At 34.3% G+C, this 26,859-nt stretch overlaps 4 protein-coding genes across 6 annotated transcripts; 1 reads left to right on the forward strand and 3 right to left on the reverse strand.

The window, feature by feature from the left end:
• Positions 1 to 7,876: 7,876 nt before the first annotated feature.
• On the forward strand, positions 7,877 to 9,771 carry LOC107474299 (F-box/kelch-repeat protein At3g06240-like). The gene is made up of 2 exons (XM_021136406.2): positions 7,877 to 9,052; positions 9,153 to 9,771. The coding sequence occupies exons 1-2, from the start codon at positions 8,030 to 8,032 to the stop codon at positions 9,168 to 9,170; spliced, it is 1,041 nt and encodes a 346-aa protein (XP_020992065.1). The 5' UTR covers positions 7,877 to 8,029; the 3' UTR covers positions 9,171 to 9,771.
• Positions 9,772 to 12,164: 2,393 nt separating this feature from the next.
• On the reverse strand, positions 12,165 to 15,213 carry LOC107474309 (RNA-directed DNA methylation 4). 3 transcript variants are annotated; one of them, XM_016093949.3, is made up of 3 exons: positions 14,904 to 15,213; positions 14,728 to 14,798; positions 12,165 to 13,579 (listed from the first exon to the last, which is right to left on the reverse strand). In XM_016093949.3, the coding sequence occupies exon 3, from the start codon at positions 13,555 to 13,557 to the stop codon at positions 12,493 to 12,495; it is 1,065 nt and encodes a 354-aa protein (XP_015949435.1). In that variant the 5' UTR covers positions 13,558 to 13,579; positions 14,728 to 14,798; positions 14,904 to 15,213; the 3' UTR covers positions 12,165 to 12,492. The 3 variants fall into 3 exon arrangements, with proteins under 3 accessions (XP_015949435.1, XP_015949422.1, XP_015949427.1); XM_016093936.3 differs by having other exon boundaries at positions 14,886 to 15,213; XM_016093941.3 differs by having other exon boundaries at positions 14,876 to 15,213.
• Positions 15,214 to 16,664: 1,451 nt separating this feature from the next.
• LOC107474328 (pentatricopeptide repeat-containing protein At1g10910, chloroplastic) lies at positions 16,665 to 21,054 on the reverse strand. The gene is given in 11 exon segments (XM_016093955.3): positions 16,665 to 17,073; positions 17,393 to 17,521; positions 17,610 to 17,786; positions 18,116 to 18,171; positions 18,174 to 18,332; positions 18,615 to 18,714; positions 18,936 to 19,040; positions 19,259 to 19,561; positions 19,812 to 20,075; positions 20,164 to 20,248; positions 20,589 to 21,054. Coding segments are annotated over 11 exon segments (1,854 nt in total). The 5' UTR covers positions 20,858 to 21,054; the 3' UTR covers positions 16,665 to 16,866.
• An 857-nt stretch (positions 21,055 to 21,911) lies between these two features.
• LOC107474336 (jasmonate-induced oxygenase 4) lies at positions 21,912 to 24,846 on the reverse strand. The gene is made up of 3 exons (XM_016093964.3): positions 24,368 to 24,846; positions 23,207 to 23,635; positions 21,912 to 22,384 (listed from the first exon to the last, which is right to left on the reverse strand). Exons 1-3 carry the CDS (start codon positions 24,776 to 24,778, stop codon positions 22,136 to 22,138), a joined length of 1,089 nt encoding a protein of 362 aa, XP_015949450.1. The 5' UTR covers positions 24,779 to 24,846; the 3' UTR covers positions 21,912 to 22,135.
• Positions 24,847 to 26,859: the final 2,013 nt, after the last annotated feature.

Raw genomic sequence — 26,859 nt, forward strand, 5'->3', positions numbered from 1 at the left:
GTGTTTTGTAACTAGTATAAAATTACGAACCATTTTAATTAAATTAAAATAAAATAAAAAATATAAAAAAAAGAAGAAGAGAAGAAGTTCTTTGCTCTCTCTCACACACATGAAAGAAATACACTAAACTCATCAACATGCCCCAAAATGCAGATGGAGCAACACATATAAAGGACAACTAAAGGAAAAAAGCAGTCAAAAGACGCGATACGTATTAGTGTATTACACATGTACGAATGTTCAATGCAGTGTCCTGCAAAATGCAGGTTACAGGGCAGAGTTAGATAAAATATTAGAGGGGTTAAAAATATTTATACAATAAAATAAAATTAAAATAAAATTTTAAAGTGATTAAACTGAAATTTACATATAATTCACATGTAAAAAATTAAAACTAGAAGTAAATTGGTCAAACGAATAGGGTTTCGGAGACACATTTTAAGCATGCATCCATTCTTAAGGGTGGCAATATGTACTCTACCCGCGGGTACCCAACCCGATCCGCAGCGGGTAAGGTAGGATGCAGGTAGGGTTTTCATACGGGTTGGGTAGGGTGCGGGTTGAGCGTCAACCCTACCCGACCAACCCGCACCCTATATATGTATATGTTATATACTTATATAAAAATATGTTCTAAGTGGATGTTGAACCAAAGACCTCTCACTAAATGCAAAAGATCCTTAGTTATTAAAAGAAGATCATTAATTGATAATTTAATAAACTTTTTTTTATATAAAAGTCAGTTCTATTTTAAATTATCATCAAATTATCTAATAATATTGCATCTTTTTTTGTAACCCGCGGGTAGGGTCGGGTACCCACGGGTTAAAAGCGGGTAGAGTTAGGGTTGAGATATTCTCAACCCGCGGGTAGGGTAGGGTTGAGTTTATATAAAAATCTCAACTCGCGGGTAGGGACGTAGGGTTAAGGTTGACTCCAAACCCTACCCATTACCACCCTATTGCAAGACGTAGATTGCGTTTTGTAGGACCTCTTTTCTTTTTTTTTTTTTTAAATTTGTTGTTACTGATAAACGCATGTTATATTTTACAAATTTGTCATTTTATAGATTCACACTTATGCATAACACACCATAATACAATATTATTAACTTACACTATTTTTTTCTCCATTTATAAATTACTTTTTGAAGAAAATTGAGAAAAAATGTATAGAAAACTCAAAAAGCCAAAGTCTAATTGTACACCCACTCAAACTTGTCATTAATTGAACACTGCCATCAACATTGAGCTTAGCCGCATTTAAAGGTGGTAAGCATCAACAGCAAATAACATCTTGATACAAATCAATTACGGAGTAAGCATATCTCTTTTTTAAAATAGAACCGAATTACCTTCCAATAGACATCATTTATTGACCAAACATTATCATCGAAGATAGAATTCATCCTCCACCGCCAAATCCACCAAAAAGAAGCAATAAAAAACATATAAGTCTGTATTTGAACCATTAACCTTATCCGGCAAATCAAGTAAGTGACAAAAAATGATACACTATCAAAAATCAACAATAACAATCTAATCCCGCAAGCAGTGTAGGACAGTATCCTCATGAAGGTTGCATATTGGGCAAAGTGCTGAAGTAGCTAATCCACGAGCATGACGAAGGGAGTTTGTTGGTAAGGCTTGATGTAAGGCTAGCCAAAGTAAAAACTTTACCTTTTCATTGAATTGACCTTTTGAGAAGCCATTGAAAATCATTTGAAGTTGAGTAAACTCCTCTTGTATTTTCAGTTTAATACTATCCATCTGCAATCTGATCATTAAGACTAGAAACAGGTAAACTTTGTATGATTCTCTTGAAATCATCAGTGATCTAAGATAATAATATACTCTAATTCCAGTTAGTTCTCATTCACACATCACTAATAAAACGTTGAGTATTTGAGATATGGACAAACGGGTTTAAATTATACAGAAGGTCTAGTTGAGACCAAACGTGAGAAATAAGAAGAAGATGATAAGTGTCCTCATTATATCATTAGGAGGATTATTAATCTTAAGTAGAGACTCATGTACACTTTGTCTTTACATAAAATTAATAGTTAAGAATTGTCAGATAATTTAACATATTTAATTAAAGGTGAAAATTCAAGTAAAGTCGACAGGTGAAGTTAATATTTGAGAGTCGTTAGATGAAAATTTAGTCAAATCAGTCAAATCATCTAACGGCTCTTAGGTATCAACTTCATGTGAAGTCGACTGTATTTGAATTTTCACCTTAATTAAATTGTTATCTAACAATTTTTAACTATCAATTTTATATAAAAATAACTGTATGCGAGTTGCTACCTTAATTTCTTATAAAAAAAATTTAAATATTCTAAAAATATTAATATTCTAGTAATTTTAACTTTTAAGCATTAATATTAATTATATATTTTATAATTAAAATTAATTATTAAAATTATTAAAATATTAGCATTATTCAAATACTTTAAAACAATTATTTTAGAGCTAGTAATGGCTCAATTTTTTAGTTATAGAACCCATGACTATGAGTGTGTTGTCCCCGGATATGAAAATAGGGAGTGCTACACAAAAAGGCAAAACAATTTTATGTTATTGGTAGGTGTTAGAATTCGCATGGTCTGAGTACTTTGTTTAAAAAAAATTAGCAAACAAGTTGGAGGGTACGAGTTGTGCATGGCTGAAATTTGAATTTTAACCCATGCAAAACGGACAGTGCGTTTTAATAATTTATCAATCCAGAAATGAAATCGTACCGTCCGAGTTCTCTTTTTTTAATAATAATTTGAATCAGCCAACCCTAATTGGTGGGTCCGATTTAGGATTATTGTAAATATAAAAGTGTGCAACTCGTACGACAGTCTCAGATCCCGTCTTCGTCTTTAAATTTGCTCATCTTCTGCCTCTGCTTCTTCTGCATTTGTATTTTCCTCCTTTATGGTATGTAACCCAAAAATTTGTTAGTGTGGTTTCTATTGTTATTTAGTAGAGTGAGAAATGGATGATATAGTTCTTTTAAAAGTGTATTATTTTGGTCAGATTTTGTTACAAACATATGAGGGTATAAAATTCATATGTGAAAATTCGTTAGATGTTATTCCCTTCACAATTTCATTTGAAGAGCTTAAAGGTGTGATCTGTGAGAAGATAGATTCTGAGATGTCAAGGAGAATATTTTGTATTTTATACATATATCCCATACCGGTGTTTGGTGGATTCGTCCAATTTCAAACCAAATACGTAATGGATGAAGCTAGTTTGTAAGAGATGTTTTCAATGTATATTGAAAGTCGTGCTCAAATCTCGTTCATCGAGTTGTACGTTGAGTTTGGACAATCTGAGGCCGACCGGAATATTGTACGCGAGGATTACAATAGTGACAGTGAAGAAGAGTTCGAAAGCAATTACGAAGTTGTTGGTCCAGACAGTGATGAAGATCAAGGTGACGGCATCATGGCTCCAGATGTGACGGACATTGCAAATGCATTTGCAAATGAAGTGTCGTTTGAGGAGTCATCTTTCATACGAGTTTTAGATTTAGAAGCCATGCATGTTCCAGAATTTTCGGAATATATGAGTGCAAGTACGAGGTTACCTATATTTATTAAATAGGATTAGAAGCTTGGAATTAATTAGATTGATCGATGGAGGAAATAGTAAAGTAATGTGTGAAATAATACTAAACTAGCGTTTGTGTGTCGATTTATTTAGTTAAGTTTGAGGTAATAATGTTGTTAGTTAGCTATTGATTTAGTTTCAAAAAAATTAGTATTTATTAATCAGTATTTGATTATGTGTTTATGTTGTTATTTTGTTTAGAACGAGACAGTGACCAGATGTACAGTTATTTTTATATCATAATTGATGCTGTGAGTATTGATTTTGTTGTGGTTTCGAGTATTAAATATTTGTGTATTAAGTATTTTTTGTTTGGCTGCCTTCGTCGCAGAAATTCCTATTGTCGTGATGGTGAGTTTGCCGTTGGGATGGAATTCAATTCCAAAGAAGCTGTTATTAAGGCAATGAAAGAGTATACAATTTGAAGAAGTGTAGACTACCGGGTGTATGAGTCGGAGCCGTTGGCATTTTATGCCAAGTGTACACAGTATGGATCAGGGTGTGATTGGCTTGTCAAGGTTAGCATGATCAGCAGAAAGTATTGTTGGGTTATAAGGAGGTACAACGGTTCTCACACTTGTACTAGAATTCGATCACAATTGCAGAAGCCATCAAGCCGTTGGTCGAGTCTGACCCCTCGTTAAAGGTAAAATCAGTTATTGCAGAAGTGCAGTCAACGTTCAACTACACCGTCAGTTATCGAAAAGCATGGTTGGCTAAGTAAAAGGAAGTAGAAAAAATATACGGAGGTTGGGAAGCATCGTATGAAGCATTGCCTATATGGTTTGAAGTCATGTGTCATAAGGAGCCATCAGCTGTTGTCCATTTTGAGACTATGCCCACATATCAAGGCGATGACTTGGTGATTGATATTCGGGTATTGCATTGAGTATTTTTGAGTTATTACCCCTGCATTAGAGCATTCAGACATTGTAAGCTGATTGTCTAGGTGGATGGGACTCACTTGTACGGAAAGTATAAGGGTTGTCTGTTAGTGGCAGTTTCACAGGATGACAACAACAATATCGTCCCAATTGCGTTTGCTATTGTGGAGGGAGAGACTTCTGATGCGTGACACTTTTTTCTCAGTAACCTGCGACAACATGTTGTCACTCGGGATGGTGTGGGACTGATATCCGACCGACACGAATCCATCAATGCAGCAGTGACACGCAGTAACAGAGCTTGGTCACCTCTCAAAACTTTTCACATGTTTTACATCAGGTATATAGAGTCGAATTTTCTGAGAAAATTCAAGGCACCGTACCTACAAAAACTGGTCATCAATATAGGTAACAATAACAATAACAATAACATTAACACTAATAAGATCAATAACAATAACAATAAGATTAACACTAATACTAAATCCGAATCAAATACTTCCTTAATGAAAACACACCTGGTCCTCCTGAAGATCGTCCAATGCCTTCCTAAAGTGGGCAAGCGTAAGATATCTAAAGCGACGGTCTCCACGCTCCTAGTTACGCCACCTAATATGACTTATTTCATTAACACAATTGGATATTAAATAATAAGATACGGGGTGACTCTAAGATAGTATTACCTGTTTGCAAGCGGAAAACTGCGAGGTTCCCTAAAAACCGGTGCTAGATATGGCAAGCGGATCCAAGCCCAACCCAGCAAAAATGTTAGCGGACCATCGATCTTCTTACAGTCATAATGAGATGCCCTGCATAACGCCCTGTATAGGTGTGCTAGGCATGCCTAACCCCAACTGTACTGTCCAATACTCCCAAAATCATGAAGCAGAAGTAGAAATTTCCAATGCATACTTGCGCCAGACTTGTCCCCAAACAAGATCGTTCCAATCAACAACATAATGTGGCACTTCACATACCTTTGTATACTGTTTTCATCAGTCAACTGTAAGTTTTCTTTTAGATTCCGCAACCAGGTCAGTTTTATGCAACTTCCTCTACATGCTAATTTACGGGTGCAACTCCAAATTGGTGTAAACACTCCGCCTCCAAGGCTTCAAAATTACTCATTGTCATCCTTGTAACTGGAAGACCGTCCGTCGGAAGACCAAGAATTATTGCCACATCTTCAAGCGTCACAGCACATTCACCAATCGAAAGGTGAAAAGTATGCGTGTTTGGGTGCCACCTTTCGATTAGAGCATTCACCAATGCTTTCTGACATTGGACTATCCCAATCTGAGACGCATGATAAAATTCAGTTAATCATAAATGCTCCTCCACCCTATCATTGTACCGATCCGGAAGAACTAGGTGATCACATGTCAACATCCTCAAACTCTACAAAAACATAACAAATTATTATTAGTCAACTCGTTAACATTTACTAATTTACTACTAGAGCAACTAAAAGTAACAAAATTTGCACAACTAACTTAACAACATATTAATTGAAACCACACAAACATCATAAATTATCTTACCAAATCCAACTAAAACAAATAATTCTAACTTCCAAATTTACTTACTAATCCTAAAAATTATTCACAACTAACTATTAACAATAACAACTAATACATAATTCCAATTCTTATAAACTAATAATGCTCCTAATTAATTAACAATTACAGAGTAGTTGTTTATTTATTTATTCATTCACGGTAATAGAAAAAATGTTATAATAACTAAAATCATAATCTCTAAAATTAATTATAAAATTTAATTCACTAATTACAACTTTATAAATTATAACTTTAAAAATATTTACAAAAAATATTCTAACTACAGTTAAACAAATATTTTCTGTATTATTTTTACATATATTTCTAAAAAAACCTAACATCATCAAGTCAAAAAAATAATAATCATTTACATTCCTAAATTCAATTCTAACAACAATAACAATAATAATAATTAATTTCCTATAATAACAATTATAACTATAAAAATCTAAAAAAATTCCAAAAAAAAACATCATGAGGTCAAAAAAATAATAATCATTTACATTCCTAAATTCAATTCTAACAACAATAACAATAATAATAATTAACTTTCTAAAAATAACAATTATAATTATAAAAATCTAAAAAAATTCTAAAAAAAATTAACATCATCAGGTCAAAAAAATAATAATCATTTACATTCCGAAATTCAATTCTACCAATAATAACAATAATAATAATAATAATTAACTTCTTAACAATAATAATTTTAATTATAAAATATTAAAAAAATTAAAAAAAAACCTACACCTAGTAAAAATGATAATAATTTCTAAATTCAATTCCTAACCACAATAATAATAATTAACTTCCTAACAATAATAATTATAATTATAAAATATAAAAAAAATTAAAAAAAATTTATATATTTTAGATAACTGAGATAATGTATAACATAAAGTTCAGGACGATCAACGTCTCTAAATTTTTTTTCTTTGGCATTTTCAGCTTATTATCACCATGCAAGTTTAGAGGCAAAGGAAGAAGACCAAGTAGTAATGGGTGTTCTTTGGTGAAAAGAGTAAAATGAAAACGGATGGTGAGTGTGGGTCTCGACATAGATTAATGTTGGGTAGGACATTGTTAGAGGAGGTATCTGAGCGCAACAAATGGCAAGAATAGGACAACACGGAAGGTCTGTTTTCTCACATGCAACACCGACCATCCGAGTAGCAGCATGCAAGACGCACGATCCGATTTTTGGTTCTCCTGACACCACACTCAGGTGAAGCAGCCTCTTTTCCATAATGACATCCAATCCATACTTTACTTTCATATGAAAATTAAAAAGCGGCGAATAACACTTGGCTTTCAAAATATGAAAGAAAAAAAATTTAAATACATGAAAAATCAAAAGATAAAAAATGATTAGTAAAATTAGTTGATTTAATTTTGTTTTTAATGTGTATCAGAATAAATAAATTGTGATTTTTTTATTAATTTTTACTAAATTTAGAGATACAATTGGTTTTTTTTATCGTTAATACTACTGATCTTAGATTTTGTGTTTAAAGAAGGCAACAATTACGCCGATAAAAGAAGAGAAGATGTAAAAGAAGACGATGGCAATAATTTTGATGATAACAATAAGAGAGAATAAAAAAAAAAAGAAGAAGAAGAATAATGGCAACGATCACCACAACAGCAATAACACGTTAAAAAAGAAATGCATAAACAAAATAAAAAATAATAAAAGAGGAGAAAGAAAAAGAAATAGCAGCAACAATATATATAGTAAGAGGAGACTTTAATTAAAAATTTGGTTTAAAATAAGCTTGGACACTTAATTTATAATCACAAATAATCAGCCATATATTGAAAAGTGAAAGTGAAAACTCAGATATACAGTGAAGTAAAGTTGGTATGAAATGATGTGATGAATTTGAACTAGCAACTTCACCTAACAACAACTGAGTGATATTCACTGATACGCAGAAATGGCGTCGTGAAAGCACATGCAACACTCTGCGTACTACTCATGCTTCCATTCGAGCTCATCATCGAAATCCTCACTCGTCTCCCACTCACCACCCTCCTCCGATTCCGTTCCGTATGCAAGTCATGGAATTCCCTCATTACCGATCCCTCTTTCGCCCTCAACCATCTCCATGCAACCTCCACCCGCCGCCTCATCTTCACGCGCCCCGCTGATCCTTATTTCACCGATTACTCTCTCTCCTCCGCCTTCGCCTCCACCTCCGCCGCCGCAACTCGCCTCTTCCCTTCCGCTGTCCCCGGCTCCCACTTCCACCACTCCATAGTCGGATCCTGTAACGGCCTCCTCTGTCTCTTCACCGTTTCCAGAAATCTCCTTCTCTGGAATCCGTCCACCGGAAAGTTCAGAAACTTGCCGTCGTTGGAAGATCAACGCTTCTCCGTCGTTACCTCGGGATTCGGCTACGATCACGTGACTCACAGTTACAAGGTGGTGGTTGTTCTTTACATTAAGAATCATGAATTCGACTCTAGGGTTCATACTTTGGGATCTGATTCGTGGAGAAGGATTCAGCACTTTCCTCTCAGCAGCACTGCGTGTTGTCCTGGAAGATTCGTGAGCGGCATGCTTAATTGGTTGGATAAGAATCGGTTCATTGTTTCTCTCGATTTGGCATTGGAGTCGTATCGACGAATTTCGCTTCCTGATTTCGGAGGTAACAATACTGATGAGTTTGAATTGACATTAGAGGTCTTCAAGAACAGTTTATGTGTTCTCTCATGCTGTAGCCATTTCACTGATGTTTGGATCATGAAGGATTATGGAATTGCAGAGTCTTGGACTAAGCTGTTGTGTGTGCCTGATTTGATATATTATCCTGAATTCCTTGGATTCGATTTCAATGTTCCGCGCGCCACGAGGGCGATTTGTATTTCCGACGAAGATGATGAGATACTATTGGAGCTGTGGTTGGACATGGAGCAGAAGTTTGTTGTCTACAATTTCAGTGATGACAGTTTTAGGCCTGCTGGCATCGAGAAATTCGGCGGCCGCGTGGCCTCGGAGGTATATGTTGAGAGTTTGATATCGCCTTGTTTATTATGATGCATTCTATTGTTACTTGCTGGCAAGGTTTTTCGAAGAATCTGCACATTTTTGCTTGTAGGTTTGTGAGAATTACTGAAAGCAACGTCACTGGTATGCTTGTTTGATTTAGCCTTGAAGAAATTATATTACTTTGTCATGGTTATTAACTTATACTCTATTATTATATGGAGTATCAGTATCCCATAGAGTCCAAAATCTGTTAACCAATTCTATTAGTGTGAGTATATAGATAGATAGGCTCTCTTATTACTAGCTTTTGTATTCATCTTCAATTGATCTATGAAATCATAGATGATATTCAGTCATTACAATATGTTTAATTTCTAATGTATTTTTGATAATGTAACAATATTTTCACAACTTTAAACCTTAGTCTAAAATAAAATGGAAAGACATTAAAGAGGGAAAAATGATCACAAAAGGAGAGTTACACTTAGTATGTGTAAGAAGAGCGATATAGTTTGACCAAAAGCTATCCATAGCTATGGTCTATGGATTCAATAGCTTACATATTAAGAGAGCAACAGAATATTTCTGGCCCTATCTCCAACCATGTAACTGAAACACCCATGAGTCCTAAAAAGAGGTGTGCTAATATACAGTAGTAAGATTTTATATATATATATGCAAATAAATGATTACTTCTTGAAGCATAAAACGAACATACCTGCAATAACCCTGCCATTATTCCATGCATAATACCTCATGCATTATTGAACACGAACTAACCACTGAAAGTGCATTAAATATGATTAGCAGAAAACTATAAGACCCAATACACAACTAACTTTAAGGTATGTTTGGTTGGACGAAAAATTCAGGTGGAAAAGTTATTTTGGTAAAAAAAAAAAAAAAACACTAAAACACAAAAAGAGTTCTATAATTTTAGCATGTGCCCTATTGATTGGCTTATCTTGGTGTCGAGATAAATGAATCTTTGCCCAAAAGGTTACCCACAACAATGTTATCCTAAACTATCATACATGGTGTGTTTGTCTTGACATTTTTGACATGCCATATTTGTATGAGGTTAACCAAATAACAAAAGCTGTTATGATCGCATAATAATGAAGCATATCTTGTGTGGATTGATGCTTTGATCACTTTAGCACTAGCTAGTGTGGCTGCATATATTCTCCAACTCTAACCGGATCCATGCGGATCTAAGAGAAATTGCATTGAATAATTGAGCAACTCGTAGATGCTGATTACATGCTTCAGATGAATGATGAATCAATGCCCACTCCGTAGGACATTTATAGAGAAATCTAGCTATCAGAAAGCAATAATAATTGAAAAAAACAAAACAAGTGGTTTGGATAAGCTAATGGAGGGAACTGATCTGACTGCTATGCAGTTTTAGTCTAAGCTTCTAAGGTACTTTAAATCATGCCAATATCAATGAAGAGGTACAAATACAGCTCAGTGCCAGCAGAATTTATTATTTTTAGCCCGTACTTTTAGCCCACACTTTTAAATATTGTTGGCTAACTATTGGTCAAAAATAATAAATTATGCTGATTCTCTAGCATTACTCCTACAAGAAACATATAGAAGTGGATATAAGCACGGAAAGCAGTATGCAAAGTTGCTGCAGTTTATAATTGCCGCAAAACGACAAAAAACCTTTTGGCAGACAAAACTGCCCCAAAAATCGCATCAAAAAGCTTAGACAGCACTTGTAAATTTGTGGCGGGTCTAAAAGTGCCACAAAATTAGTTAGTCGACATTGAAACTGCCGCTGTTTGGCTATGTGGTGTGTTGAAAAATGTTTTTCTTATTATTTTAAATAGTTTATTTTATGGTAGATTTAAAAAACATATACATAAATTGGTGATAAGATTTATTGTTTAGATAAAATGACATGCTAGAAATAAACTTTGAAGATTATTTATCATGTATACAGTGCTAAACCCTTAGCAGAACTGTGTATCATGCTAGATTCATGAAAGAGAAACGTCCTTCTTGGCCTCATTCAATGCCAAAACGAAAACATCATCACTTCCAACAATTTTCCAGTCTAAATCAACATTCCATTAACGACGCAATGACAAATTTCCTCTACCTTCTATACAGAAAGTTCTTGATTAATATATTACCGTTGCCATCTCCTTGAATGTTTCCTGTGTTGTTAAGAAAGCTCGTTCCTGTTATCTGTTCAAGTGGGGAAGACGCGGTAGAATTGTTGCTTTCGCCGCTTCCAGATGACAACAGATGCTCACAGTGGAGTCACCTAGGTGGCAAATAGTGTGGATATTTGTTTTTCCTGAACTCATCAAACATATGAAACAATGCAGAAGCAGGGTGCTGGAATGGACCCTTGAACTCAAGGTCAGAGCTAGCACTCCACCTGTTATCTGTAATGGTCACGGTCGCCGAAAGGCCTATGTCAATCTTTTCACTGCAAACAGCAAGAAAATGTGTCAATGTGATTTCGTAAGGTTTTGTCCCCGGTGGATTATTCCACAACCTTTCAACCAAGACAAGACCCTTTCTTTCGCTTTTACCTCCATATAAATAAGCGTCCAGTTTAACTTTAACCTCCCTCGAACGGGGGAGGAAAATACCTATTTGAATAGCGAAAAACTTCTCTACATGAATGAATCCTGTCATAATACAAGGTTTTAACTACCCTTTTGAACAACGTACGAGAACTCTTCGCTACTCTCGACACTTGAACTGTTTCCCATGTAATTAAATAAGGATGAAAGAACAAATATAAGAAAGGAGTGAGTGATGGGTGGGTTGAAGATGTTCAGCACTGTTCCTATGTGAAATGAAGGAGATAATAATGGCCTTATCTATGTAGTAGTTTTGTGCTTGCTAGCTTATATAAGATAGGAGAACCGCATCCTACAAAGAAAGTCTACTTTGTTCCAACACTATTATTATTTGTTTCTCTTATAGAATCTATTCTTAAAGGAAAAGCATGTTTCTCAATCGTTTCTATGAATAAACTCAAATAATTTGGGATTAATTAGTATTTTATTTACTATTAAATATTCGCTATTAGTCAAGGAGTGTTATCAAATTGGTTCTGATCAATCGATTAAAATTTAATTGGTCTGGATTTGCAACATGTTTCCCTCCAAACCTGAACCAAACCAATTTGATTATATTCAAATTGGTTCAGTTCAGTATGGTGAGCATTACCTGTTTAATTTTCTGTTTTTAAAAAAGGAATCTGTAATGAGTAATTGAGACATGACTCACATTTGGAACATCGAACGCAATTTCTTCAAACTAAAAGCAAGTATTTCTTGCTCTGAGCTAAACGGACATTGACATTGAGAACCAAAATTAATTTTGAGTATCCAAACAGAGAGTTTTTCCTCAAAGTTATGTTGGAGTGAATTTCAATGTCTGTTCTGGTTTTCTAACAGAAATTCAAACAAGCTTCATCGGTGAGACCATTTCCAATCTTCATTATCCACATCTTCTGCATCAGAAGTGTTATCACCATCATAATCATCAAATTCCTCATCAAACAGAGGATCAGCATCATCATTTTTGGAAAGGCCCTCGTGCTCTAGATCCTCATCTTCATCACTATCCTTCTCATGCTCGCATTCTTCTGATTCGTGCTCAGAGCCTTTAACCTCTTCATCCTCCTCTTCAGAAATCTCTTCTGGATAATCATTCAGCGGATTGTCTTCAGCATTTGAATCATCAGTCTCGTAATCCGAATAATCTGGCCCATCATAATATTCCTCATCATCATTGACTTGGACTAGTGGATAGGAATATGAAGAAGAATCATCAACATTATTTACATCTGTCTCATCCTTCACAGTATAGAAGTCATAGACATAAGCCTCTTGTTTGGATTGAGCAACCATGTCAGCTTCAATCTCTTCAGCAGCATTAGGAATAAACTCTCTCAGTAAAGGGAGGTAGCTAGACAAGAGTCTCTGATCCTCCAACGACAACTCTTCCTGTTGCACCTCTTTAGAGTTTTCTTCACTATCAACACGAACAATGTCATAGAACTGGCATATTTCTTGTAGTGATTTTTCTTGCTCTGCCGTTTTGCCACCCTTCCTGCTCTTCCATATTTGTTCAAAGCGAGCATCTTTTGCTGAAGACTCTTTTTCTTGTTTAGCTTTTTGCAACAACTGCTCTTGCTTATTATCCATTTTGAAGTTCTTCTTCCTCTCCTCAATTTTCGATTTAGATTCAGATGCACCCCTCGAACCAGGATCCATGAAAGATTGCACGACATCAAAGGCTACTTCAGAGCTGCATATTGTTTCCACATGTTGCATGAAAACCTTCTTGTTACGAAATTCTACTTTTTGGGCAGAATCAGAGATTGACAAATTGCCAAAATCCAAAAGAGGGCGCTTCAATGGCCTCTCATTGATTTCCAGCCAGAAAGCATCAACTGGGGATTGAGAGGGTTTCCGTTTGACCCTAACGACGACGGGCTTCAGTGGCGGTGCAACCGAAGAGCTCTCAGCCATGGTAGCTATGTTCCTGCACAGTCTGTTCCAACAAGTTCAGAGAAGAGTGACTTTCCCCAGAAAGCCTAGTATATGAACTAAAACATGACTAGCTCTATATATTGAACAAGTTTTGGCACTTAATGAGTAACTTCAGAGGCATAACCCGTGGTGAGAATAAAATTCAGCAGCAATACAATACAATACAATACAAGTAATAACAGCCACCAGTCCACCACCCTTCCCAAACCAAAAAGTTATATTATAGTATTGCTAGAAAAGATCTGCATGCAATAATCAAAGTGAAAACTAAATCTTAAATCCAAATTAAACTTATAGTTCAATTAACGGAAAAAAAGGAAAAAAAGAACATTGTTCAATTCCATCCAAACTAAAGCAAGTTAAATTATTCATAAAAGTTTCAAAGTAATAAATTTCCAGCAAGTAAAACTGAAGGGTGAAGACATTTTACCAAGTTCCCATAACGCAATTGTATTCTCATAATCCAATCGTATGAGATCAGAAATTTTAAGGTCATATATGCAGAACTACTACTTTATTTAAAGCTAAATATAGTATAGCACATAGCACGCAATGTATTAAGGCTAGCAATCAGTTCAGCAAGAACAGTTTAGCTTCTTTTGAGAGTTGATCTATATAATTGAGTTGGAATATGCTTAACTCCAGCGCATATTCTAGTTGATGGTGACAAACACCATTTAAGCGGCAAGCTGGAAAACCAGTTATATTTGCTCAAAACCAGAGACTAAACCATATTTCACACTAAGAGAAGAGTAATGCATACCAACATTCTTTGGAGACTATTGAACATGTCACTACCAAAATTTTCTGAATACTACTACACTCCTTGCCTTAAACAATATACAACGAAAATGGGCACAAATCATTTGTTTGTTTTAGCTATATAATGTCTATAGTTGTATCAAGGTTTTGAGTTTATTCTAAAATAAGGGGCAGATCAAAGAGACATTCTATCAAACAGGTTGTGAGCAATTTTGTTAACTCTAAAATCTGATATCCTGAATAACCTAAATCATAGGAGTAAAGCATTTTTGTCAACCCTATTTGAATGAGTGGAATTTAAACACACATGGCACATAGTTGCCATTGTCAACTTTATCTAGCAACTAGCTTTCTTCAGAAAAAAAAATGCAAAAAGAAAAATAATACCAGAGTAGTTGTGTTCGAAAAGAGGATCCAACTCAAGCTCAATCTCTCTTTAACTCTTCGTATTGACGGACCTGGCAAAAATTAGGAATTAGGGAATTGATACATTGCGTTTCAGTTATTAGGAATTATGGGATTTTGCTTTGATTACGGTTTGGTACTTTGGTGGCAGAACTCACGAGACGGAGAGACCACGGAGCTTGAGACGCGGTGAATTGTGGACGGCGGAACTCCAGGCGCGGTTAATCGAGGACGGCGGAGCAAGAGCTTTAGGCGCTGAGAATTGTGGACGCTGTGAAGGAGAAGAGAAAAGTGACGAGTGATGAGTAATGGGTGATGGAATGGAGAATTGAGGCGCTGTGAACGGTGAATGAGAGAGTGATTCAGGGTTCCGGAGTAGCGGGTGACGGAGGAGGTGGACCCCGGAATGGGGAAAATGCTGATAGGAAACGGTGACGGCGAAGAAGTGGGGGAGGGGGCGGGTTTTGTTTGTTGTTTGGTTAAATTTGTAATTTTATAGCCGAATACAAGCATAAATTAGTATTTTTATAAACGATTTTTTTGGGTAGATAATGATTTTTGTAAATAACGGGTTTTAAAATTGGCTCAATACAATAAAAAAATACTCCACCTTAAATTATCTCTTAAATCCTAATATTAGGATAATCATTTGAATACTTAGTGAATTGAATATCTAATTATTGTTAACTGTGCATGAATAAACTGAATAAAAAAGAATAATCATCCAATTAAGAATTAACATAACCATCTGCATATCTATTGAACATCCGGCATATGTTACTAGTAACTACTTAATCAAACCAGACGCATAAGTATTAGACTAATCATTTGCATACTAGGGAACTGAACATCCGACTTATTATTCATTGGTGACTAGATGTGAATAAGAAGAATTATCGTTGATGAATGACGATTGGACATCACAAAATGGTTCATCCAAGTTGGACTTTATTTTCGTGCATGTGACGGTTATGCACGTATAAAAATGTAGCAATGTATGGCGCTGGACTTCTACCACGCACGATGAGACTGCGATGGGTCTGCACGGCCGGCATTAGGTGAACTACAGAAAAAAGAATGCACGGAACTGCTGCGGAACGAGCTCCCATTAAAATAATTATTTATTCATAAAAAAATACAACTTGACCACTTAAAAAAAATTATTTCTTTAGATTAAGCACATCAAAATTAAATTTTTATTTATTTATTTATTTTTAGTTGATTGTGGTATAGTATATATAAAAAGTTGCTTTTAATTTTGATCTAGTCAACTTTAAAAATTGTATATTTTAATAATAATAATATAATAAGTTAAATGTTGACATGATATATATTATTTGTTACCATCATTTTTAGCTTGTTTGGAATTTAAAATGCAATTATTTTGTTAAAAAATATATTTATTAAGTTAAATGATCCTTTTAAACTTTTTAATATACTTGGAAACATATGTGTAAGAAAAGTAAACTCACTACAAAAAGCAAAAATACATATTTTTTTAAAATTATAACTTTATCTTCTAATAAAAATTTCTTTATGACATAAAAACTGTTCAAAAATAAAATAAAATCTATTAATATTGCATGCAAGCATATTTTTTTTAAAACAAATAAATTTACATTCAAACATAAAATAACTTTTATTTTTAAAAAGATAATATTTAAAATGAGATCTTTCTAAAAAAATTTGTCCAAACAAACTCTTAACCTCTCAAGTTTGGATTATAAAAATTGAAGAAAGAATGATAAAAGACCTATGTTTGCTTGATGAATTTTTTTTTTCCCAAACCAAACCAAATTAATCAATATTCTTAACGATAAACTTTGGATGCCTGATAATTAAAATACAAAAAGCAAGTCGAAGGGGATCCATTTTGCATGGTCCATTCCTCCTACATATGGCATGAATTATAGAGATCCTTTTACATACCTTCATAAAAGGATATCATTATTACTATTTGGTTAAATCACTTTATATACACATTCATAGGTTATTGTACATAGATCCTAAACCCTAAAAGAATTTGAATTGTTACAGTGTATGATGGATGATAGTATCTAGCTTTGGATATCTCATCATAGATCATCATAAATAAATGTAACATGGACCATTCTATTGAGGTTAGTGTGATTTTGACATCAGCTTTTGCTTGGACAAGACCTCAGCAATAAGTTGGCGACCAAATAAGTGTGAATTCTTGAGGATTAGGTTCCTTGTTGATGAATCAAGCACGTAGCCTTGACCTGGCATCCATTGCAGCAAGTGTAGAAGCAAGTCCTTCTTTTCAGGATGACCTAAATACCGCGATATAGCCATCTGAAATAAGTCCTGCACAAGAAAAATATATGACTGGTTTTGAAGTAAAAGTTGAAACAATGAGTTAATACTCAAATTTATCCCTGAAATATAATCCATTTAAATTGGTTTTCGAGAGATTTTGTAGTCATATTAGTCTTTGAAAGATACACTCGAAAGACAAATCGATAAGTGCTATGTGGCATGATGACATGACAGGTTAATTTCACGTACCACAAAATGATTGGTTGCATCTTAACATCACATGGACGTGGTTGGCCACAAATTAAATCACGGATATAAACCCATAAATAAATTGACATTTCAATGATGATATTTGAATTTGATATACCTGATCAATCTTGTAGCCACTATCTTGGAGGGTCTTCATAACATCATTCATCAAGTTGATGTTACCAGACTTCAGGAATGCACATGCAAATTTTCTGATGGCAGCGCGAGAAATGTAGGTTGCATTATCCTGAAGTGAATAAGGCTTGTCAGACAAAATTGCTATAATACAAGAAAATTTAAGATTTGTGTGTTCCCAAAATCTGGTATAACTATACCTTGACTACCACATAGGCATCTTTCAAAAGATTTCCTGCTAGGAGAATGTGCAGAATCTTCTCATGAGTTGCCTTGCACATCGTTCTCTTGCTATACTTCAACATATTATAAACGGAAAATGCCTCAACATAAGCTTTGATTCGACCAAGGTGATATATTAAAGTAGAACAGAGTTCCTACAAAGAAAAAAAAGGAAGGCGTTATATGGCAGAACCTGTTTCTTTTTTTTAATGTTAAACTTCATCTTCAGAAACTCTTTCCTTCTCCCTGTTATTCATATTCACATTTGGTAGAATAATAAACTGGTACACATAAATCTATTTGGGCGAGACAGCAGAAACATACAATAGGTCTATGCTACGAAAATGTAAAATTTGGCCGACAAGGATGCAAATATCATAGATGTGAGTTTATATTAGAAAAGATTTTATCGTAAAAATTGAAATGACAGATTTAAACTGACTAAAAGACAAGTTCAATCATACACAGATAACAAAATACATACCTCTGTTGGTTGATAGCCTTTACTAATCATGTCTTCCATTGTTCGAAAAGCTAATTTTCCATTTCACCAGCTCTGCAGAAAGCACAGAGCATTGAATTCAATATAACTATGTCGTATTTGTCCGAGGTTGCTTCAAAATCATTTGCCAACTGCTTTGCCTCCCGAAAAAGCTTGGCTCGGCAATATGCTGATATCATGATACTGTGAGCATAGCCATCTACATAACGAAATTAAATCAGTATAAATTGCTAGGATATAGAAGAAATAGTTATTAAAGCTGAAGCTAAACATGAAAAAGGAAAACAGCTCAGCTATGAGTTGTAAAACAATATATGTATCATATGTATTTCCAGGATTTCAAAATATTTCTAGATGTCTTATTGATCTATGTTGCATATGTATCTGTGTACATTTTTTGGTCCCGAAAAAATCATGGCACCAGTTAATCTAATGCTAAATAAACCTTTCTGTTAACGAGAAAGTCCACAAGAAAACTTACCAGATTTGACATTGTTTTTAATCATTTCATCAAAAATTAGTTTAGCTTCTTCAAATTGTCCTGCCTTAGCTAGGCCGTCCATCAATATACAGTATGGCATCTATGTATAAATTTAGATTGATTAGTCAAATAAGTCAAGATAGAAGAAAGAACAAAAATTTAAAAGTATAAATAAATTAATCCTGTGAAACAATGATAACTTTTAGTCATCAACAAAGTAATATAATTAATTAATGATAAACTGTATAAAATAATTTAGTAATGTGTCAGAGTCAAATAAAGCAAACAGCTCCCTGTTTTAAGTTCGAAAGTTTTTTTTACCTCATCTTCAGCATAGCCCAAAGATTTTAGTTCAGCTAATGATTCTCTGGACTTCTCAAACAATCCTCCTTTAACATAAACCTTTAGTAAGGTTGTCAAAATGACCTGCATTTCTTTTTTATATTGGCATTAGTCATTCATATTTATTGAATTCTTTATTTTCAGCAGAATATTAAAAAGCAACATATAGAAAACAAATATAAGATTTTGTTTGCAATAAAAATATAAAACAGAAAATAGAAACACCAATGTGGCAAACATACATCTCATCAAGACGGTTATTGTAAAATTAGTAAACGACAAAGAAAACAAAAGTAACAAACCTTGTTTGGTACTAACCCTTCAGATTTCATCTGTTTAACCAACATATCAGCTTTTTTGTAGTTTCCACATGCTGAATACGCGTTGAGCAAAGAGCTATAATGATAGACATTTGGAGCTTGACCTTCATTCTTCATCTTGTTAAAATAGTATTCTGCTTCTTCCAATTTACTATTGGAAGCACACACTGCTAGAATCGCCCCGTAAATTACTCCATCCATCTGCAGTTCATTGTGTTGCAATTCCTGAATTAGCTCCAGTGCTTTAGGATATCTGTCATTAACTTTAATGCAACCTGAAAGAAGCTAAGGATGATAACAATACAATTAGATCCAATAAAAGGAAAAAAAAGAAGATATATAATGTAGTTAGGATTGGTATATGTTCTGACATGAACTCCAAAAGAATAAGAGTCAAGAGTTATGGAAGAGAATCAATAAGATATTACTAAGGATTGGGTTGTTGACGGTGCTCTCCTTTTACATAACCTATAAATGATATATAGGTCATTGTTTTCCGAACAATATTTCTCTCATATGATTTATAATCACATACCGTGCTATATGTAACAACATCAGGAACTAGACCATCTTCTTTCATCTGCTGGAACAGTTTCAGAGAAGTATCGAGCTTGCCCTTCCTGACCAGAAAACTAAGAACAGAATTACACACATAGACATTGCTCTTGATTGATAAATCTTGAATGCTGCTGTACAGCTGCAACATCTTAGCCACATCGAATTTACTTGCCATGAACCTCATATAATGAGAGTAAGATGATGCATCAAGCTTGTCATTTTCTTGCATCCATGAAAATAGCTGCAAATGCATATATTAAAATCATACAATCTACAAGTTAATTCCGAAACTAAACAAATGTATCCAGGGAAATAGGATTTGCAAGCACCTGAGATGCGTGTTCAGATATGTTTGCATTGCCGAAGTGGTGCAAAATGGCATTTAGGTCCTTAACTGTCAAAATTTCTCCTACCCTGTGGTGAAATAGAAATTTTCACAGAATGAAAAAAATAGTCATATACATGAAAAACTCAAATCCCAGTCTAAGCACTGATACTTCAAAATAGTTGTCATAAGCTACTTTCAGGAGTTCTTGTGGAATTCTATAACAATAATCATGTAAATGCATGTTAGTAAGTATATGCATTTAAATAACAAACTTTTCTTATTTTTATTTTATGAAATTATGTATATTTGTTATCCTAATGGCTAATGCATAGGGAATTTATTCAAGAAGGTAATAACTAACTACAACTGTTTAATAACGAACTAACTAACTTTCTAAGGGTGATAGTAACTGTATAGAGAGAGAACCTTGCAAGAGCAGAGGGCAAATGAGAAGCTTGCTGAATTTCAAGTTTGGCGGAATTTCTTGCGGAGAAGGAATTGTTGGAATCCTTTCGAATTTTCATTACTCGGACGGAGCTAGAGCTTTGACTATGAGGTGGTGGAGTGGTGGTGGTGGTGGTGGTGGTGGAAGTGGTGGCTCTTGGTGGTGGTGTTAATGGGCGAAACGCTAACCCGGCTTGGGAAGGAAAAGGAAGAACCACCGATGATGATAATGAAAATATCTGAATCTCCATAGCTGCTAGCGTAGCAGCATTCAGGTGTGTCTGCCAACTGTTTGAGAAAAATGCCCAAAGAACCGTTGGAATTAAAGGACAGTGTATTTGATTATTGGGCTTACCAAGTCTTTAAATATATCAGTCAGAATAAGAATAAAATCAATGACGTGAAAATTGGAAGCCAGGATTAGAATAATCAAGATTTGATGCTTATGTTGCATTCAGCTGCTGCCTCTAATGGCCGAGGGAACCAAGGATAAGCATGCTTGGTTGATTTGTTTTGTGTCGGTTTTTTTGGGCTTCCCTGTGTGTAGGCTTGGCCCACACTTCTTTTTGTAGTTTTTTTTTTCAAATAGATTGGACCGTCTCCAATTCTAAGCATTACAAACTCACACACAATATTTAAGGGTTTCACCCACTACTTGGTCTAGCCAAGCAGGGACATAGAAAAAATATTAAAGGAGCTAAAATTATTTATACAATAAAATAATATTAAAATAAATTTTTGAGGGGGGCTAAACTGAAATTTATACATAATTTATATGTAAAAAATTAAAATTAGGGGGGTTATTACCCCTTTCCCAGTATGTAGCTCCGCCCCTGTAGCCAAGTCTCAAACCCGGATATACTTGTTGAAAAAAAAATGGGGCTAATATTCACTTTAGTTTTTGTAGTTCTTTTTTGAAGATTAGTTTTGGTAGGCATATTATATACAATACAATATAAGATATTTTTTAAGAATTTAATTTTAATGTATTTTTAATGTAAAAACAGCTTTATATAATACCATGTCAAAATTAAATGACAACGTAAATGATTATCTAAAACGAATACAATTAAATGACACTGTCAGTGTCAAAATTAAACTCATTTTTTAATGTACAAAATATATTTTTTGTTCTTATATGACCTTACACTTCATTCTAAGTAAATTCTTAATGATCATTTCAACAACCAGACGCTATATGGACTTCTGGGGGGAAAAAGTTGAGGAGAAGCACTTAATCTTGAAAGTCAGTAAAATAACAAGGATAAAGAATGAGTTGAAAAAATCATATAAAAAGGAATGACATGATCAATTTTGAGAGTGGCAAAATTACTCTCCTATACTTTATTATTCAAATTCACAAATTCGGGTTACTCAATTTCGGTTTGATTCCAATTTCCAACCTCCATAAATACAAGGATGTCTATATTAGATCTTTTCATGAATAATTTTACTTCTTTTTGTCCAGAAGATACAAAGCTAAAATCAAAGAAAGTTGAGCCACAAGGCTAAGGAGAAAACACAAGAAGCTAAGATTCAAGCAAAAGAGCATCAATGTTTCTTTTTCCTTCAGGGCCTTTGGTATACCATGATTTTACATAGTCTCCATAAACAACACCCCGGTATTTGGCTGGCGATGATTCATCTATCAGTTCAGAAGCTGGGGAGATCCTAACCGTCTTCGCTGGATCATGAAATGCTGCCACTGATAGTCTTGCACGATCAGGATTTGTAATTGCCCTATGCACGCAGCTCTTGTACTTCCCATTTGTTATGATCTGGAACAGAGAATTTATTAGGCAGGTTGCGCCAAATTTATATTTTCTTATTGAAACTAACCAGCATTTTCCACAGCCTTAATTTCACAAGTGAATGATTTATCAAGAGAACATAGATAAATCACACATATCATAAGAATCCACTATTAAGATGTCACATTGTAGAAGATGGAATATCATACAATGTTATGATTTCAAGAAGAATATAACACATAATCAAAATTGTAAATTGTGAATGAAAAACACATCATCTAAACTCAATATTCATGATAGTTTGTCAACCGTAGTTTTACCAAATGAAAAAGCCACCTTTTTCCACTTCTATAATTTTATTCATACCAAGATTTATGACCCAAAAACATCTTCACCAGCAACCCAAGCAACCTAACTTTAGTTTTGTCAAACAAGTTATTCGTAATAGCTTCAACACAAAACAGTTTCCAGATCCCTAACCTCACTTTAAAATATCTATGTCATAACGCACACATGCTAAGAAGTACATACCCATTTCCTAGAACATGCAAGAAACTAAAGAAGAGAGATATTATTAGATAGGTAGTGTCTACCTGATGATCATCTATTGGACATTCTATTCAATCTTAGAGTCATATTGATGCAATTTTATCATTAGCCACACTATTCTACACAAATTGAATGTTGAATCACATATCTATATATATGAAAGAAAAGGAATGAAGAGCAGCATCTGAATTTTTGCCAAAACAATGAGTTATTATCTTAACAAATTCTAGCACATAGCAAAAGATTTTAGCTAAATAGCACTAAGCTATGAAGTATTCCTATAGAGAGTTGTTTTGTTACCTCAGTTTGGTCACCCAAGATAACAAGAATAGCATCTTCCAAAGGCTCCACAGTGACCCAACTCTCGCTATCACCACCACAATTCTTGAGAGCTTGGAGTCCACTCACTTGGTCTTGGATCAAGAGCGTAATGAAACCCATATCAGAGTGCGATTGCAACCCAAGGGTAAGTTCTGGTTGCGGGCATGGAGGGTAATAGCTTATGGTAATGTTCTGGTACAGCTCACCCGCAGCATCCTCAATACATGATGGTCTCAACCCAAGGCTCTCTGAAATCAAAGCCATTAACTTTTGCGCCAAATTCTTCATCTCATCCCCGTACTTTGCAACTGTCTCCCTGTAACCGGATGGAAACTCTGGCCACTTATTTGGATTCCGGCGAGAGAGAGGAAATGTGTGGTGGTCAAAGTAGTCCCTCCAATCGAGCACCTGCATTAGGTAGCATTAGATACTTAGATATAAAACCATTCATGTACCTATAAGGTATTATTCAAAATGAGTACTCGCTCCTAATAGATGGTAGTTAACAATAATTAGTTAACAGTGAACTCAAGGTAGCTAAGCCTACTCGCTCCTAATAGATTTTCCAGCTTATGAGACTTTGTACACAAGCTAACATCATTTTGATAATTTCTTCAAATTCTCTTTCTCTACCTTCAGTTTTCACTCTTCATTTGCAAGTTCTGATATCAGCTTGATACATAGTATACTGTTATAACATAGAATTTAAATTTGATGCAATGTTAAAACAATTTTAACCGTGCATCCAATTATATATAGAACATATCAGCGAAATTAATTGCATTGATGCGATTGGAAGACTTTGTAAAACTCAACACATCAAAATCAAGCTCTTAGAACATATCAAGAGTCGATCCTCTTAATTTTTTCCCTCAATTGTTTTGTAAGTGTGATCATTCACAATTCAATATCTTGTCTTGATCCCACTTAAAGGAGTATATGGCGAGAGATCATACTTGATCAAACAATTGATAAGAAAATATTGAGAGGATCCATTCCCTGTAGAATCAAGTGATCTAGGGTTCAATACTTATTATCATATTGTTCCTAAATAAAATAGAAGCTAAATTACACTATTCTCTCAAACATATACACAGGTTTTAAATAAAAAATTAAAAAGCATCAAAATGTGGTTCTAACCTGATCGGCGTCATCGTGGTTGACGAGCATGCGGCTGCCGTAACCCTCCGACGCGGCGGCGCCGGGGGAGCAGGAGTAACGGAGCTTGTCCGGCATGGAGAGATCGTTGAAGAATGAGAGACCAGCATGGCGGATGCGGTGGAGGAGGGAGGTAGGGACGCCGTGGTTGATGACGTGGAAGGCGCCCCAGTCGCGACAGGCGCGTGCAATGGAATCGCGGGTTGATTGTATGTGGGTCGGGTCGAATCCGAATAAATCGATGATGGGAATGTGTTGTGTTTGGGGCGGGTGAGAGGGGAGAATGGGTCGGGTTTGAGGAGGTTGGATGTATTGGGGTGGGACTTGAGAGAGACCCGATTGTGTGAGGGATTGAACTCTTCTTATTGCTTCTTCGCCCTCTGCTACTTCCATTTTTTGGATCACATTCACATACGAAAGAAGTAAGAAGAACGAATTGGACGATAAAGGTGGCAAANCTAAAATTTTTTAATTTATATCAAATTTACTTTTTGACAGTTAATTTAAAAAAAAATTATATTTTATCCAATAAATTATGAAATAGAGTTTAATTTTTATCGGTTTAATAAGAATTATTCTAGTAAATATTTTATTAAAATTTATTTTAAAATTAATTTTTTAGAAAAACTATAGTACTTACCTGATAAATTAATTTTTTTTACAAATAACAATAATTATCATAATAGACATAAATAAAATGATACATTTTGATATTTATTATAAATTTATTTTAAATTTTTTATTTTGATAAACATAATTAATTTTAAAAATATTTCTCTAAATAATTTAAAAAATATTCTCAACTATTAACTACAAATACAAATACACAAATTTTTCGAGTTACTAAACATTGTTGTAAAATAAATAACTAACGAAGATATAATAAATATAAAGTAAATAAGTATAAATAGAAGACTCTATTTTAATATTCACCAATATAATTATCTTAATATAATAATAGAAGAAATTTATATATTTACTACTATTATATATTAGTAGCATATGAAAGAGGGAGGAAAAAAGTTTAATATAAAGAGAGGGAAAATTGCTTTTTATTTTATTGCTGTGTGTAAAACAAACGAGGCTTCACCTATTTATACATGTAGCAAGCCTTTGTTTTTAACTTTCATTAACATTCAATTTGTCTTGAAAAGCTATTCCTTCACAAAAGGTTAGCTGCCCAATCTCATAAATGGGCATTCAATTTGTTTTTATCACAACACTCTTCTTTGGATGCCCATTTAGGATCATACCTCGTTAAAACTTTACAAAAGAAAACCCAATGGAAAAAAAAAAAACTTTAGTGAATAAAAAAGAGTACAATATCCTTTGTGATGGGGACTGCCTCGTTAAAAACCTTGTCAAGAAAAACCTAATGGGAAAAAAACCTGACCAAGGAAAAAAGATTACAGTCTCCCCCTCTTGTCGACATCAGTTGATGTCTCGAAATCGGCGCATCCCAATCTCATGTACCAATCTTTCAAAGGAGGATTTTGGGAGTGACTTTGTGAATAAATTTGTCATACTGTCACTTGAGTGGATCTGTTGGACATCAATTGTCCCTTGATTTTAAAGATCATGAGTGAAGAATAATTTGGGATAAATATGCTTTGTTCTATCATCTTTGATGTATTCGCCTTTAAGTTAAGCAATGCATGTTGTATTATCTTCAAACCAGATAGTTAGAGCTATCTTATGATCAATCAGCCCACATGATGACAGAATATATTGGATCAAACTCCTGAACCAAAAACACTCGCGGCTTGCTTCATGAATCGTTAGTATTTCGGCATGATTAGAGAATGTTGCAGCAATCGTCTGTTTTGTGGACTTCCATGATATAGTTGTTCCACCATATGTGAACAGGTATCCTGTTTGAGATATCCCTTTGTGTGGATCAGACAAGTATCCAGCATCTACATAGCCAACTAATTGTGACTTGGATTCATAGGGATAAAACAATCCCATATCAACCGTTTCATGAAGATATTAAAAGATTTGTTTGATTCCACTCCAATGTCTTCTAGTTGGAGAGGAACTATATCTTGCTAGTAAATTCACAGCAAATGATATATCAGGTCGCGTATTATTAGCAAGATATATTAGTACTCCAATAGCACTAAGATATGGTATCTCAGGACCAATGATATCTTCATTTTCTTATTTAGGACGGAATTGATCTTTTTTCACATCCAAAGATCTTACAATCATTGGGGTACTTAATGGATGTGACTTATCCATATAAAATCTTTTTAAGATATTTTATGTGTATGTTGTTTGATGAATAAAGATCTCATTTTTTATATGCGCTCGATCTGCAAGTCGAGACAAAATTTAGTCTTTCCAAGATCTTTCATCTCAAACTCTTCTTTTAGAGTTTTTATAATTGCTGGAATCTCTTTAGGAGTTCCAATGATATTTAAATCATCAACGTACGCAGCAATTATAATGAATCCAGATGCAGTTCTCTTTAT

The sequence above is a fragment of the Arachis duranensis genome, chromosome 1 (genome assembly GCF_000817695.3).
Source record: "Arachis duranensis cultivar V14167 chromosome 1, aradu.V14167.gnm2.J7QH, whole genome shotgun sequence".
In the NCBI taxonomy this organism is placed as follows: domain Eukaryota; kingdom Viridiplantae; phylum Streptophyta; class Magnoliopsida; order Fabales; family Fabaceae; genus Arachis; species Arachis duranensis.

What these genes read in the sequence shown, in the direction of transcription:
- LOC107474299 (XM_021136406.2), top strand. Translation starts at nt 8,030, where the DNA reads ATGCTTCCATTCGAGCTCATCATCGAAATCCTCACTCGTCTCCCACTC.
- LOC107474309 (XM_016093949.3), bottom strand. Translation starts at nt 13,557, where the DNA reads ATGGCTGAGAGCTCTTCGGTTGCACCGCCACTGAAGCCCGTCGTCGTT.
- LOC107474336 (XM_016093964.3), bottom strand. Translation starts at nt 24,778, where the DNA reads ATGGAAGTAGCAGAGGGCGAAGAAGCAATAAGAAGAGTTCAATCCCTC. An exon ending in ACCACGATGACGCCGATCAG is followed by an intron (nt 23,636 to 24,367) that starts GTTAGAACCACA and finishes TACCTAATGCAG; the next exon opens with GTGCTCGATTGGAGGGACTA. An exon ending in TCTTGGGTGACCAAACTGAG is followed by an intron (nt 22,385 to 23,206) that starts GTAACAAAACAA and finishes TCTCTGTTCCAG; the next exon opens with ATCATAACAAATGGGAAGTA.